Genomic DNA, 16,721 nt, shown 5'->3' with positions numbered 1-16,721 from the left:
AAACATAATCAATGCAAAATGTTAACAAAAGAACCACCATTACCGTATTTTTCAGACTATAAGTCGCAGTTTTTTTCATAGTTTGGCCGGGGGTGCGACTTATACTCAGGAGCGACTTATGTGTGAAATTATTAACACATGACCGTAAAATATCAATATTATTTAGCTCATTCACGTAAGAGACTAGACGTATAAGATTTCATGGGATTTAGCGATTAGGAGTGACAGATTGTTTGGTAAATGTATAGCATGTTTTATATGTTATAGTTATTTGATAGACTCTTATCATAATATGTTACGTTAACATACCAGGCACGTTCTCAGTTGGTTATTTATGCCTCATATAACGTACACTTATTCAGCCTGTTGTTCACTATTCTTTATTTATTTTAAATTGCCTTTCAAATGTCTATTCTTGGTGTTGGGTTTTATCAAATACATTTCCCCAAAAAATGCGACTTATACTCCAGCGCGACTTATGTTTTTTCCCTTCTTTATTATGCATTTTCGGCAGGTGCGACTTATACTCCGGTGCGACTTATACTCCGAAAAATACGGTACATGTTATGTAGACCCAAGGAAGTCATAAAAATACCTATAAAAATTGAATTATTTGATTACCCTGAGAATCAGAAATTGTTAGTAAAAGGTCAGAGAACCTTTTACTAACTAGTCCCTCCCTCTGTTGCGAGTTGTCGTGATTATATGTAACATGTTTATGTGTGCATGGCATGGAGGTTTTTCCCCACTCCAGACTATGCCCTCTTAGGAACCCAGTCTAGATTGTATTTTTTTTTACTCATCTTCTTCCCCAGCGGTTTACCTTTTTCCCATCTTTTACGGGGCGCCTTTGGCGACTCATCAGCGTTTCTGTTCTGTAACCCTGTACACTGTTTGTTTGTCTAATCTTGAATGGGTTTGTGCTGAAAACATAGTTTCGTTGTACTTGTGCAATGACAATAAAGTCCTATCCTAAATAATCAATGATTTTTATGAAATTTTACGAAAAATTCATTCCCAGCACTTTCCTGCTCTGTCCCCAATGAGATATTACAATATCAGAACCCACAAATCCTCTCAGATGGTGTAATGTTACTCTTTTCTGCTGGTGAAGGGTGCGGGTTTGAGCCCTGGCCAAGGTTACATCAGGACGTGTGTAAACATTAGGCTAAATGTGACTCATTTTTATTTTTGGTATATTCTAGAAAGTGTTATTTTCCACTGATTAAATATTTAACAATTTGTTTCCCATGTATATTTGTTTGTAATAAGTTCATCCAAAGTGCACTTTGAATCAGAGTTACCAAACCCTGTTCTACATAGTTCACTTCTTTGATCAATTTAAAATGCATCTTAAAAGTATATATGTACACTAAATGGCAGTAATAATTTATTGGACAAACTGAGTCGACAAATAGCGTAATTCAAGTGATCCATTTTGTGCAGAAAATGGATCAAGTCAAGTCAAGCCACTTAAATGTTCAAAAATGAAGATATCATTACCTTACAGCCTGGTCCCATGGCGATCCCAAACAAGTCATCTATCCCACAGACAGCAATGGACACTTCTGTGGGCAAGCTGGAACCCCCATGGAGTGAGTATTTGCGGATGAAAAAAAATCATGTGTGGTTAGCCTAAATGGTTCTGGTTCACCAATATGTTCGAACTAATTCATCAAAGGATTAATGAAGAGTTATTTGTTGATGATGATAAAACACTGCACTTGTCTTAAAGGAAGAAACCTCTTCTGTTTTACTTCAATATCTTGAAGTGTGCCAGTCCATTGGTGCTGCTTGAGTTCCAGTGTCCCACCACACAGGTCAACTCCAAGGAATGATTCCATTGTGTTGTTACAATAGTTTTCTCACAATCATCTTTTGTTTCCTGTCAAAGGTGTGCGTCGAAAGCTGTCCTCACAAACATATGACACTGAACAACGCCCTAAAGAATAGGGATGACAAGCAATATTATCAGCAGTTCTGCAAGGAAGGAGTGGACCTCTCTAAAGAGGTACAGCATTCAGATAAATCAATCAAATGGCAATCTTCCAGCCCAGAATAGAGAGAGTTTTTCAGCAGAAGCTCTACTGCAGGGGTGTCAAACTTGTTTTCACTGAAGGTCGCATAGTAGTTTCGGTGCCCTCAAAGGGCCAATTGTAACAAAAAGAATATATAAATATAAATTTTCCTCATGAACAATTGCCGATCCATTTAGATATTATATTTATTTTACATGCACTATAAAATAAATCTATGGATTTTATTGTAAAAAAACAGCAACAATTGATTGAATTTCACTGTAAAATTTAGAATGTTTTTTACAGCATTGTAACACTATAAATCAGTGGTCCCCAACCTTTTTGTAACTGCGGAAACTTGTTTTTTTTTTTTGTCATAAAAAAATACAATCATGTGTGCTTACGGACTGTATACCTGCAGACTGTATTGATCTATATTGATATATAATGAAGGAACCAGAATATTAATAACAGAAAGAAACAACCCTTTTGTGTGAATGAATGTGAATGAGTGTAAATGGGGGAGGGAGGTTTTTTGGGTTGGTGCACTAATTGTAAGTGTATCTTGTGTTTTTTATGTTGAATTAAAAAAAAAAAAAAAGTTATTTTTTATTTCTTGTGCGGCCCGGTACCAACCGATCCACGAACCGGTGGTTGGGGACCACTGCTATGAATGAAAAAAACATACCACTTGATTTTTTTTACTGGTAAAATGTATGGTTTGTTGTATTTGCGCTGTACTACTTTAAAAATGGAAAAACTGCCACAGTTTTACAGTAAAATTCTGCCGACATAACTGCCATTTTTTTTTTACTGTAAAATAATTTTTACAGTGTACAATTTTATGGATTTGAAATCACAAGTCAAACAGATATTTAAGTTTTTTTGTTTTTTTTTTATTTTATTTTTTATGTATGATAAATATTTGTTGCACTATTGGATACTATTGGTTTGAAAATGCATTATTTTAACAAAAACATGTTTAGATTTTATGATATAATAGTTGCATTATTACATAATGTTAAAAAATGCAATTGCATAGAAATAATGAATACATTTGTTTATGTATTGTATTTATTATATAAAAATATGATATAATATATCAGTATATATTATATACTGTATATATATAATATATAAATAATACATATTTTATATTTTTTATTGCTACTATGGTTCATTTATTGTCTACCTTTATACCTGCATTATCCTTTCCATCCTTAGTAACTGAGCTACTGTGTGGAACAATTTCCCTTGTGGATTAATAAAGTTTGTCTAAGTCTAATTTATCAAGAAAAGGTAAAGTACTTTATTGATGCATATTGTTTATAAGCTTTCGTGGGCCAAATAAAAGGATGTGGCGGCCCAGATCTGGCCCCTGGATCTTGAATTTGACACTAGTGCTATACTGTATCCCAAAGGGAGAACATTAGTATATGTACGGATAGCTATGAGATACAGTATAGTGCTACAGTCCTTTCTTTTGGCTTTTAAAATTGGCGGCAGCATTTTTTAGCATCCATGTTGGATTTCAGTCTCACACCATAACCCCAATTAAAAAAAAAATCCAATGTTATTCACTGTCTTTTCAACTCTGTGACTCAGACTGATATTCTTGCAATCCTGACATCCAACCTGTGCCCTGCAATGCTCATGCCCAGCAGACCCTGTAAGTGACAAGATAGTTGCAAGTCTGTGATGGTCAGACAAAGCGATGCCGCTTTAAAAAAACATGTACTCTAATCCTTTTACAGTCACCGGTCGCTGCCTTCCAGACCTGGCCATGAAGGGAGATACAGTGATGGTGGGTGACAAAACCAATATTACGGACAACGACGGATTACAGATCCAGGCTAAAGTGGTACTGGAGGCGTCAAAGTGAGCTTCTTTTTTTTCTTAATATTTTACCTTGTGCTGTCAAATTATTAATTATGTTAATCAGATTAATCACACTTTTGATTTTCGATTAACCCTTGTGTAATGTTCATATTGTTGTTACTCAGCCAGCGTTTGTGGGTCTGATGGACCCGTTGCATTTTGTGGCTTTTAATGCCTCACAATTAAACACTTTTATGTTAAAATACTGAACAGATGTTTACCTTATCCCAATAAACATCTGTTCAGTATTTTAACATAAAGGTGTTTGATTGTGAGGCATTAAAAGCCACAAAATGCAACGGGTCCATCAGACCCACAAACGCTGGCTGAGTAACAACAATATGAACGTTGCACGGAAAATTTCTCTGCCAGTTTCTGCATCCCACAGGGATTCTTCTTTTGTGTTTCTGCACCTGCGGTTCCCACACAAGGTTGCAACATTGTTTGTCAACACTGCCTGCTCTCATTTTCTCGCACATTTGACCCTCTGATGTTCTGTGTACCTACACTCTGTCCTCCTCCTGTCTAGGCCTGGTGTGTGTGTGTGTGTGTGTGTGTGTGTGTGTGTGTGTGTGTGTGTGTGTGTGGTACACAGAACATCAATTTCCACACTTCTATTAGCCCCAGGTCCAGTGGACCCGAACATCTTATACTGTATGTAATAGAAATGTGTAGAGGGGGTGTATGGTGTGTGTGGTCATTAAATATGTATTCTGATATGTTATTCACAGAAAATGAGCCAAAGTCAGTGAGTCTCAGTTTGAAAAATTAATGAATTGTATAATCTTTCTTTTAATAAAAAAAATGAAAACGGGTCCCACAGACCACCACACAAGGGTTAATCATAATTAATCACAGGTTATTACTTGCATGCACATTTTAACTAAACAAAATACCCTGACATTTGGACACAAATGCAATTTTGTTGTCAGAATGTCATACAGGAACATTTTTAAATGTTTTACTTGAATGCACTTCATTTATTTATTCAAAACTTGGAAAAAAAACAACAGTTTTTGCTAAAATCCCACCTGGGTTTATTTTGGAGTCCAAAGTCCAAATGACACACAAATCTCCTAAACACATGGATTATGAGGAAACACAACAGAAGTATGATGAAGCCAGAAGTAAGCACTACATAGATATGAATACATAGATAGCACCTCTGACGCCGCTGTCTCATCATTCACTCAAAAGTCTCTACTCGCTCGAGAATGCCACATCTCTCTAACAGGCAAAGACCTCTCCGAGAATCACTGTTGTACAGTAAACAAACGTTTTAAACCATGTGCGATGTTTTTACAGGAAATCCAACATGGTCGTTGAAGCGCGTGTGGTGGCCATGAAAATCTTTGAGGACTACAGTATGTCGTGGCACTGGATAATGCTGTAAGAACATTTGCACTCTCAAATTTCCACAACCGTATTGTAGCTGATTACACATTGGTCATTCGTTCAAGACCATCTAAAACTAAAAAAAATCACTCAGAGTGCGCAGACTTCCGGGCCTTTCACTCAATAGTACTGTATTTTTCGGAGTATAAGTCGCACCGGCCGAAAATGTATAATAAAGAAGGGAAAAAACATATATAAGTCGCATTTTTGGGGGAAATGTATTTGATAAAACCCAACACCAAGAATAGACATTTGAAAGGCAATTTAAAATAGATAAAGAATAGTGAACAACAGGCTGAATAAGTGTACGTTATATGAGGCATAAATAACCAACTGAGAACGTGCCTGGTATGTTAACGTAACATATTATGGTAAGAGTCATTCAAATAACTATAACATATAGAACATGCTATACGTTTACCAAACAATCTGTCACTCCTAATCGCTAAATCCCATGAAATCTTATACGTCTAGTCTCTTACGTGAATGAGCTAAATAATATTTGATATTTTACGGTAATGTGTTAATAATTTCACACATAAGTCGCCCCTGAGTATAAGCCGCACCCCCAGCCAAACTATGGAAAAAAAACTGCGACTTATAGTCCGAAAAATACGGTACTCTTTTTTTAAAAAAAAAAAAGAAAAAAAAAAAGTCCTGAGTCCCCAAAAATAATCAATTGTTCCTAATCCCATTCCTGACATTTCTTGAAAGTTTCATTAGAATAGGCCCAAAACTTCTGAGCTATGTTGTTATTGTTCTATAGCGGAATGAAATAAGCCATCCATTCCATCCATTTTCTACCGATTGTCCCGCCAGTGATTCTTAAACTGTGGTATGCGTACCACTATTGATACACGGACTCCATCTAGTGGCACACTACAGAATCACTAAAATAAAGTACAGTGTTTTTTCCCCCTGTATTCAAACAGTGTTAAAATTCTACGGTGGCCAAACATAATACATTTATCTTCTTATTATCTTCTTATATTCTTTTTAATTAATATTTTGGCCAAGTGTTTTCTGATGTGGTACTTGGTGAAAAAAGTTTGAGAACCACTGAAATAAACAGAGTAAATCCTCTTATCAGTCATCCACTCCCTCTCTTTTTTCTCCTTGGGTGGCAGCAGGACCTCTAGTATGTATGTGTGTGTATATATATATATATATATATATATATATATATATATATATATATATATATATATATATATATATATACACACACAAAACCACTGAAGTTGGCAAGTTGTGTAATTTGTAAATAAAAACAGAATACAATGACTTGCAAATCATTTTCAACTTATATTCAATTGAATAGACTGCAAATACAACATATTTAATGTTCAAACTAAGAAACCTAATTTTTTTTGCAAATCATTAACTGATAATTTAATGGCAGCAAAAAAGTTGGCACAGGAGTATTTTTACCACTGTGTTACATGGCCTTTCCTTTTAACAACACTCAGTAAACGTTTGGAAAGGAACTGAGGAGACCAATTTTTTTGAGCTTCTCAGGTGGAATTATTTCCCATTCTTGCTTGATGTACAGCTTAAGTTGTTCAACAGTCCGTTGGTATTTTAGGCTTGTAAATACAGGTTGAAAAGGATTTGCAAATCATTGTATTCTGATTTTATTTACGATTTACAAAACGTGCCAACACAAACACACACGCACACACAGAAGTCAGCCTCGTAACGCAAACAAACGTAAGATAACACAATGGAAATTAGCCGGATCACCCCCAAAATCTATCACTCGTACTTCCTCCTATTCTTGACATTTCCTGACACTTTTCAAATTCCTGGCGTAGGTTAAGTTAAACATTTTTGAACAAGGTTTACTCTAAGCCTCTTATAAGTTTAGATGTTTGTCTTCCACCATGTCTAGGGGTCTGGTGATAGCCATGGTTCTCAGCTTCACCTTCATCGTCCTGCTTCGCTACCTGGCAGGCATTATGGTCTGGGTCATCATTATCCTGGTCATTGTCGTCATCAGTTACGGTAAGGCAGTCGCCGTGGTTATTACCCTTTGACCTTTGCTACATTGCTGTATCACAGGCAACACAGCCTCTTGAAAAGTGAAACGCAACAAAATATGTTATGTGTTCTTAGGTATTATCCATTGTAACTTGGAGTATAGAAGTCTAAAAGGGACGACTGGAGAAAATACAACCATCCGTGACCTGGGCCTGCAGACCGACTTCACTGTCTACCTAAAGATCAGACAGACCTGGCTCGGATTTAGTATGTTCCTATTATACTTCAATATGCTTAAACTCTCCCACATGCTTTTAATTCCTGCATTCAATATTTTTGTAGTGATCACTCTCATCATCGTGGAGGTCACCATCATCCTGCTTCTCATCTTCCTCAGGAAGAGGATCTTTGTCGCCGTTGCCCTCATTAAAGAGGCCAGCAGGTCAGCTTCAGCCATGTTGTCAAATGTATACCTCCCTAACAGTGTCATTCAAAACTGAGCAATTTTACCCCACCAAAGTGCAAAAATCATTGTGCAGTATCGCACAAAATTGAGTGCTTGTTATACTATATTATGGAGGCCCAAATTGGACAAAATTAAATAAATATATAAATAAAATACAGAAAATGTGTCATTAATAAATTAAATCATTAAATAAATCAACAATGAAATAATTGAATCAGTAATTCATTAAATCATGATATCATTACATTTAATTTTACATTAAAATGAATTAATGACACATTTAATAACACGTGTATGTGTTTAATTTCAACTATGATTAATCAAATTAAATAAATACATTTAGGCTGTCAAAATTAGCGATGAAGCACAAAAAATTGTTAACTCATGTTAACACAGCTCTTTGAGACATTTGTGATTAAGGGCTATATAAGTAAACTTTGGTTGATTGTGATTAAGCACAAAAAAATATTGCATTAATCATGAATACACTTAGAGCAGTGCTCTAGTGGTTAGAGTGTCCGTCCTGAGATCGGTAGGTTGGGAGTTCAAATCCCGGCCGAGTCATACCAAAGACTATAAAAATGGGACCCATTACCTCCCTGCTTGGCACTCAGCATCAAGGGTTGGAATTGGGGGTTAAATCACCAAAATGATTCCCGGGCGCAGCCACCGCTGCTGCCCACTGCTCCCCTCACCTCCCAGGGGGTGATCAAGGGTGATGGGTCAAATGCAGAGAATAATTTCGCCACACCTAGTGTGTGTGTGACAATCATTGGTACTTTAACTTTAACTTTTTAACTTTTCTTAACCTTGTTGGAGGTACCGAACCCCACCAGTTTCATATGCACATTCACCGAACCCTTCTTTAGTGAAAAATTCAATGTTTTTTAAAAAAAAAAAAAATTCAAATTGAAGACAAAGTTATATGTTTTTTTTTACTGGTGCACAAAATGAACCGTGCATGAACATCACCTTGTTCAAAAAACAAAACCAACACAGTGCATGAACTCACAACAAATTACACACTTGCAAATCAGATGGAAAATTAAAGGGAACATTGTTTGGGGGTATCTATAATACGGTACTTAACTTAGACTTCCTTTTTATTGTCATACAAATGTTAACTTTACAGTACAGATACGCCGATAGGGAGAAGTTTTTATCTACATGATTGATTGATTGAATGAAACTTATTAGTAGATTGCACAGTACAGTACATATTCCGTACAATTGACCACTAAATGGTAACACCCGAATACGTTTTTCAACTTGTTTAATTAAGTCGGGGTCCACGTTAATCAATTCATGAGTCTGGTGTGTCTTGATCGCTGCGTCGGAGGCTCTGCCGAACCCCTGAGGCCGACTCACCGAACCCCTAGGGTTCGATCGAACCCAGGTTAAGAACCACTGACTTAGAGTAATCAATTAGAGTACCTTAAAGGGGAACTGCACTTTTTTTGGGGAATTTTGCCTATCGTTCACAATGTTTATTAAAGACATGATGACGAAGGGATTTTTTTTTATGCATTCTAAATATTAAATAAATGTAAAATAAAAGGCCGATTAAAAAAAAAAAAAAAAAAAAAAAAAGCCAAATGGTAGCTCCACTGTTCCGCCCATAAAATCTGATAAATAACTATTCAAAAAGCGCCAACAGTACTCAATTTACATTTTGTGACTTGAACATTAACCAAGTATTAGTGATGTTGTTATTATAAGTTCTAACGCAGACAAACTATATAGCGGCAACGTAATCACTTCCGTGTGTCCCTATGTTTACATCATCTTGTGGTCTGGTGTTTCATCGCTTACATGCTTCCCTGAAAGTTTATTGTAGCTCAGCAATCATGCTTCTCACCTGAAAAGTAGATGACTGAGGATATAATCTGACAAGTTGGAACACTGTGACAGCCATTTAGGACCTGGAACTGGCGTGTATCATTGTTTACATCCAGAGCAGCCATATTTTAAACCAACTCAGGGGTGGTGAGAATGCTGCTACTTTGAAAATCTGACCTCGAGGAGCGCTTCAGTTGAAATTCCGACTAGGAATTTAGAAATCCTGACTTCGCAGTATAAATGGAACGCAACATAGGCTCCCAAAAGAGTTCCAAAGTTCCGGGCTTCAGACCAAATCGATGATTGGCCACTGACTTTGTTGGCTGAGTTGGCAGATAGAATAAATTCATGAAGCGCTGACAAGGGCCAACTGGGACAACTTTTGATGAAAAAAATCTCTAAATAACTGCTTAAATGTGTCATTAATTAATTAAATCATTAGATAAATAACTAAGCAAAATAATGAATTAAATCATGAAATAAGGAAATCATTACTAATTAAGTGATTAAATGTTATTTTACATTAAATAAAGTAATGACACATAATAACATTTATGCATATAATTATAATTAATTAATTACATATTTAATTAACATATTTTATTTAATTTATTTTGTCCCATTTGGCCTTCCATAGTAACATTATGTATGCATTTGGTTTAGTGACTGTGCCAAGGAGAATCCAGAGCCTGGAGACACTCTTCCATTGTTAAATTCCCCTGTTGTAGATGGAAAAATATAGGTGGATAAGACAAAAGCAGTGAGTCGCTATTTTTATAGATGGAATAGAATAGAAATAAAATAGAATAAATTGAAAAATAGAGTATATTGTGATCCTGTAGTGCAAATTAAATGTAAATATGACAGAAAACTAAACCAAATAAAAGGGCATTTCAGCACAGTTGGGACACATGTGCAAGTTAAGTGATCTGGTTTTATTTAAAATGTGTATTTGTTTGGGAATTGTCAGCCAGTAGATTGCAGTTTTTGTTTTGTTTAACAAAATAAACAAAAAAGCTAATTAGTTTTAGTTGCTTTAATTACAGTAATAGGCTGTGCTTTTTACAAAGTTTAACATGTCATTGTGACAAATATAATCATTTATTTGTTAGATATTTTCTATTATGCTAGCACTGTACTTGATAGGTCTGTTTTATTTATTTTATATTATCTAAAACAGAAGAAAAGCAACAAGTTCGACATTCAAAATGTATTGCTCAGAAAAGTATTTTTACTGTTTTTTTAAGTATAACTTCAGTAGTGGACCTGATGTTTTATTTTAGTAAATCGGTTAAAAATGATAGACACATCTATAAAGTCACTTTTTTGTTTAAATATCTATCTTACTAATAATATGGTGACATGTCTAAAGTTGATGACTTTTCTCAGCATTTTATAGATCAGAATTAAAAAGAGATTGATTAATTAGAGATCATTATTATCGCAAATTTTTAAAAATCGCTTGAAAGTTTTATGTTTTGCATTTTGTTCCCTTACTGTACCAAAACCGAACCGTGGCTTTAAAAATGAGGTACATACCGAACTGGGATTGTGTATTTATTATACTTTAGTAAAAATAGTTTCTGCAATTTGACAAATTAATTTATTAAAATAATGAACTGATCTCCACAAAACCTGGAGGGCAGTGGCATGGACCAGGGAAGACATTGTTAGTTTGCTATGGATACTGGTCACGGATTGATCTTTTTATTGATATTTACATCACAACTGATGTTCTTTTTCAGAGCTGTTGGACATTTGAGTTCTTCAATATTCTTCCCGCTGCTGACCTTTTCCCTCATCACAGTGGTGATAGCTTACTGGATAGTCACTTCTGTGTATCCTTTCACCACTTCAGATGAGACTCAAGGATGATCCAGACAAAAAATTATATATATTTTTTAATATCCATTATGCCCTCATGTTGTTTTAAACACCTTGACAATATTTGTTCAGTTTCTTGTCCACGTCCAATGAGCAGGTGTATAAAGTGTTCAACAAATCTGAGTGCGAATTTTCTCTGACTGTCTGTGACCCTAAGGTGATGAAGCCGACCAAATTATTTTTTTTCATGTTTTGTGGTATGTAAAATGTTTACATCTTTATCGTCTTTTTACAGACATTCAACACTTCCGAAACTTATAAGAAGTGTCCGGATGCGGAATGTCTCTTTGCCTTTTACGGCGGGGATACCCCTTACCACAAATATCTCATCGTGTTTCAGTTTTACAACCTCTTCCTCTTCTTCTGGTGCGCCAACTTTGTGTGCGCCCTGGGACAGGTCACCCTGGCCGGGGCCTTTGCCTCTTATTATTGGGCTTTCAAAAAGCCTGAAGATATCCCCGCCTTCCCCATCTTCTCCTCCCTGGGACGGGTCCTCAGGTTGGAAGATGTATTTTCAGAATTGGTTGGCCAATGTACATTCGTGATGACTTTCTATTGTCCTGGTCAGGTATCACACAGGCTCTGTGGCGTTTGGTGCTTTGATTCTGTCTGTGGTCCAAATCATCAGGATATTCCTGGAGTACGTGGATAAAAAGCTGAAAAGTAAGAGGATTTTACGTCCCATCAACGTACGGAGCGGCTGCAAAGTGCTGTCCGCAGTTTGAGTTTTATTGGCCCCTTTTAGAGAATATTTTATACCTTGAACTCAGGTCTCCTGATTGAGAAGTGAGTGTGCTTGGCAACAAGCCAAACGTCAGAGCTGTCAGCTTGTTGTCTAGCGCAATTTTTAAAGGAAAACTGCTATTTAAAAAATGTGCCTATTGTTCACAATCATTATGAGAGACAAGAACACGTCTTTTTTAATTTATTTTAAAGTTTAAAAAAAAACGCTTGGAAAATGCGGCTGAGAGTCACCGTTGAAACCTTCAAAGCCCTCTAAAACATCAAAATTGTCCATCAACATTTTATATACACACTGCAAGTATATATATATATATATATATATATATATATATATATATATATATATATATATATATATATATATATATATATATATATATATATATATGTAGTTATAAAAGTTAATGTGGGACGGTATAGCTCGGTTGGTAGAGTGGCCGTGCCAGCAACTTGAGGGTTGCAGGTTCGATCCCCGCTTCCGCCATCCTAGTCACTGCCGTTGTGTCCTTGGGCAAAACACTTTACCCACCTGCTCCCAGTGCCACCCACACTGGTTTAAATGTAACTTAGATACTGGGTTTCACTATGTAAAGCGCTTTGAGTCACTTGAGAAAAAGCGCTATATAAATGTAATTCACTTCACACTTCACTAGTAACAGACACGTTCATAACAATATGTAATATGTACAATATTTACCATGTTTTGGTCGTTTTAATCATTGCGAGAACTAATTCCCCGGTGCATTTATTTCCGTTTCCATAGCAGCGCACTTCCAACTTCTGGCAACAATTGTGTGTTCCATCCAACCTTCGGAAACAAACGCGTATATGTCTTCTAATCATGGCAGATTTGGTAACAAACAACGAAGACGACTATTTTTGAACACATGAGGATTAACAACTTTATCTTTTTGAGTCTGAATATATGGAGGATGAACTAGTGGTTCTAGAAGCCAGCAGGAAGGAAGAGTGAGACGGAAGCCGAGAAAGTAAGGCGAAGTGACTCGAAGCTGCAAAATGTGGAATTTGAAGCCATGCTATTTCGACATAAATGGAGTGCTTAACCAAATAAAACCAGAAACAATGTCAACTGTCATCGAGAATGTACACACACACACACGCCCGCGCACACCCACACATCCACACACACATGCATTCACAATCCCACTGTGATTGACTGGCAGGTTGTAGTTAGAAGGGATGCACTTTCAACCTTTTTGAGACCCTGAGTAGGAAAAATTCATGGATGGATAAAATATATCTTTACCAACAGACCTTAAATTCTGGTGTCACTCTCCCTCTTCTTTTAGATGCTGAAAACAAGGCTGCTAAATTCCTGCTGAACTGCATGAAAGTCTGCTTCTGGTGTCTGGAGAAATGCATCAAGTTTATGAACAGAAATGCTTACATCATGGTGAGTGTGTGCAAGTGCAGAGAAGCTGAGCTTGGAAAGGTGTCCATGTGCTAAGGAGGTTTATGATCTGTCTCCAGCTCGCCATCTACGGGAAAAGTTTCTGTACATCCGCTAAAGACGCCTTCTTCCTTCTCATGAGGAACCTGATGAGGTTGGATTTTATGACATTTGTATTTATTTACACAAACTGGACACTTTAGGTCTAGGTATATCTAGGCAAGGCAATGCCAGAAGGCAAAAATAAAATAACCATAACAATAATCATAATTTAAGTTAAAAGCATAATCATAAAACCAATCATAATTCAAAGAGTGTGGATAAAATAAATTTGGTTGTCGTATGTAGAACTAAATACAAATGTTTTCAGCCTGGATTTGAACATTGCCAACGTTGAGGCCAGTCTCACATCTTCTGGAAGACTATGCCAAATTTTAGGACCATAAAACTGAAACGCAGCCTTACCATGTTTCGTCTCTGACTCCAGGCCTACTCTTTGATGTTCTCAGAGGTGGAAATGGTTCATATGGCTCTAACATGTCAAGAGATGTACTTTGGCACAAGACCCTGAAACGACTTGTACAGTACACAAGCAGGGCTGTTTTAAAGTATTTTCTCTGAGCAACAGTAAGTCAGTGCAGTTACCCAAGCACTGGACTAATGTGGTCGTATTTCCTGGTTCTAGTCAGGACTCGAGCAGCAGCATTAAGAATGTACTGTAGCTGCTTTACAACCCGTTTAGAGAGGCCATTACGGTAGTCTAACCTGCTGGAGACAAAGGCATAGACTTGTCTTCCTAAGTCTGTTTTTGACATTATTACTGTGACTTTAGCAATGTTTTTAGGTGGTAAAAAGCTGCTGATGGTGTTAACTTAGTGTGGCTGTTAAAGTTGAAGTCTGAGTACATGATTACCTCTACATTTCTAACCTGATTACTGGGTTCCAAGGAGGGTCTCAAGGTGACTAATAACAGTGTCTCTCTTCTTCTGTGGGCTAAATGATTAGAGTTTTCTCTGAGTTTAGATGAAGAAAATTGTGTTGCATCCCCACACTGATCTGGTGAATCAACCGGCCGGCGTTCACCTGCCGTCAGTGACACGTCGATTTGAGTGTCATCTGCATAGTTGTGGTCGGACACATTGAAACTGCATATACAAGTTGAATAATAGGGGTTCCGGAATCAAGCCCTGAGGAACCCCACAGGTCATAGTCATTTGGTCAGAGACGCAGCTACCAAGTTCAACAAAGTACTGTATATCCTGTGTTTGATATAGGACTTGAACCAGTTAAAAGCTTTCTCATATACTGTAGCCCACCTGGTTCGGTCCGTTCCGTTCTGGGTCGCCGGCATGAGAGACATCATGCTAGCTACCGAGCTAAAAGCCCAAGCTATCAACCCAATAGCCAGCACTAAAATTAAGGCCTTTACCTTTGTGGATAGTCAGGGAGCATACTTGCCAACCTTGAGACCTCCGATTTCGGGATGTAGGGGGTGGGGAGGGGCGTGGGGCGTGGCGTGGGGCGTGGTTGAGTGAGGGGGCGTGGTTGGGGGCGTGGTTAAGAGGGGAGGAAAATATTTACAGCTAGAATTCACCAAGTCAAGTATTTCATATATATATATATATATATATATATATATATATATATATATATATATATATATATATATATATATATATATATATATATATATATATATATATATAGTATAGCAGTTGTGCACTGCACTCTCTAAAATCCCTAGATGTTATTGTCACATATGCATGTACAGTAGATGGCAGTATTGTCCTGTTTAAGAGTGTCACAACATTGCTGTTTACGGCAGAAGAACTGCTTTACGGTAGACGAAAACGTGACTGCTGTTGTTGTGTGTTGTTACCGCACTGGGAGGACGTTAATGAAACTGCCTAACAATAAACCCACATAAGAAACCAAGAACTCGCCCTCGATCATTCTACAGTTATAATGTGATTGGGCAGGCACGCTGTTTATATTGTGGGAAAGCGGACGTGAAAACAGGCTGGCCGCTGTTGACACGTCACTCAGGTCCGCATGGAGCTGGAGGGGGCGTGGCCTCCAGCTCCGCCTGAATTTCGGGAGATTTTCGGGAGAAAATTTGTCCCGGGAGGTTTTCGGGAGAGACGCTGAATTCCGGGAGTCTCCCGGTAAATCCGGGAGGGTTTGCAAGTATGTCAGGGAGTGAGGTTATTAAAGTACACGTGGCACAGTCACACTGGCTGACTACGTACATATGTCTATACAGTCATCCCTCGCCACATCGCACTTCAAATATAGCGAGTTTACCACATCGTAAATCTTTGGGGGATATTTTTTTATTTTTGGATCATAAATTAAGCATTTTCAAGTATTAAAATTGCTGAATTACACAAACATAACAATACTACAGTTGTATTGGCCACTAGAGAACACCAAACCAATCAGAACGCGCTGTTCAGTATAGTGGCCACTGATTGGCTCAGGGTTTCCCCCAGATTACCAATATACCTGTGGCAATGAGGGTGTGGTTATGGGCGTGACTCTGTCATGGTCAATATTACATCAACATATAATTTGCATAATCTGCGTTGATGCATGTATGTTCTTTAAAAATGTCATACATATATTTAAAAATACATCTGACCTATTATTGATTAGTATTAACATATTTTTAAATTGTTGCTGCTTATTGTACAATGTACTTTGTTGAGAATTGTTCAAGTGTATAGAGACTTGTCCAATCCTTTTAGTGTCTTTTTCTTTACTTAAAAACAATTGGCAACACATCTAGCATCTTTTTCTGGTGTTACTAGACACATAATAAAAGGACAGTCTCGCCTAGTAATATTTAATCAAATGCTCATTTTGTACTGAGCAGCCACTTTTCCTATGTTGGAGTATGTTCCATGTATGCTTCACATCACGCAAAAATAATGTTTCTGTATTATGTTAATACATTATTAATATGACACTTTCTCTTCTCGCTTATCCCTTTGTTACACTCCTTGATTAAATTTCCCTGTTTCTACCCAGGGTGGCTGTCCTGGACAAAGTGACTGATTTCCTCTTGTTTCTTGGAACGCTGCTGGTTGTTGGAATTGTGGGTAAG

The 16,721-nt window shown here is 37.0% G+C and overlaps 1 protein-coding gene across 5 annotated transcripts in view; it reads left to right on the top strand.

Annotated features, from left to right (window-relative positions):
- The window catches only part of LOC133624560 (choline transporter-like protein 2), a 41,225-nt gene that overhangs the window by 11,288 nt on the left and 13,216 nt on the right, over window positions 1-16,721 (top strand). For all 5 annotated transcript variants that reach the window (XR_009818023.1, XR_009818022.1, XM_061988226.1 and 2 more), the window contains exons 5-20: window positions 1,511-1,595; window positions 1,736-1,820; window positions 1,895-2,011; window positions 3,624-3,687; window positions 3,773-3,896; window positions 5,202-5,285; window positions 7,183-7,295; window positions 7,407-7,538; window positions 7,614-7,713; window positions 11,322-11,414; window positions 11,533-11,617; window positions 11,696-11,958; window positions 12,029-12,123; window positions 13,515-13,618; window positions 13,696-13,769; window positions 16,646-16,716. Coding sequence is in view for 3 of the 5 variants with exons in the window: in XM_061988226.1 (XP_061844210.1) it covers window positions 1,511-1,595; window positions 1,736-1,820; window positions 1,895-2,011; window positions 3,624-3,687; window positions 3,773-3,896; window positions 5,202-5,285; window positions 7,183-7,295; window positions 7,407-7,538; window positions 7,614-7,713; window positions 11,322-11,414; window positions 11,533-11,617; window positions 11,696-11,958; window positions 12,029-12,123; window positions 13,515-13,618; window positions 13,696-13,769; window positions 16,646-16,716 (1,689 nt within the window). In the remaining 2 variants the exon portion in view is untranslated. The remainder of the gene's footprint in view (window positions 1-1,510; window positions 1,596-1,735; window positions 1,821-1,894; window positions 2,012-3,623; window positions 3,688-3,772; window positions 3,897-5,201; window positions 5,286-7,182; window positions 7,296-7,406; window positions 7,539-7,613; window positions 7,714-11,321; window positions 11,415-11,532; window positions 11,618-11,695; window positions 11,959-12,028; window positions 12,124-13,514; window positions 13,619-13,695; window positions 13,770-16,645; window positions 16,717-16,721) is intronic.

The sequence above is a fragment of the Nerophis lumbriciformis genome, linkage group LG27 (assembly GCF_033978685.3).
Source record: "Nerophis lumbriciformis linkage group LG27, RoL_Nlum_v2.1, whole genome shotgun sequence".
NCBI lineage: Eukaryota > Metazoa > Chordata > Actinopteri > Syngnathiformes > Syngnathidae > Nerophis > Nerophis lumbriciformis.
The sequence above is the reverse complement of the archived record's forward strand: the minus strand, read 5'-3'. Positions and strand labels throughout refer to the sequence as shown.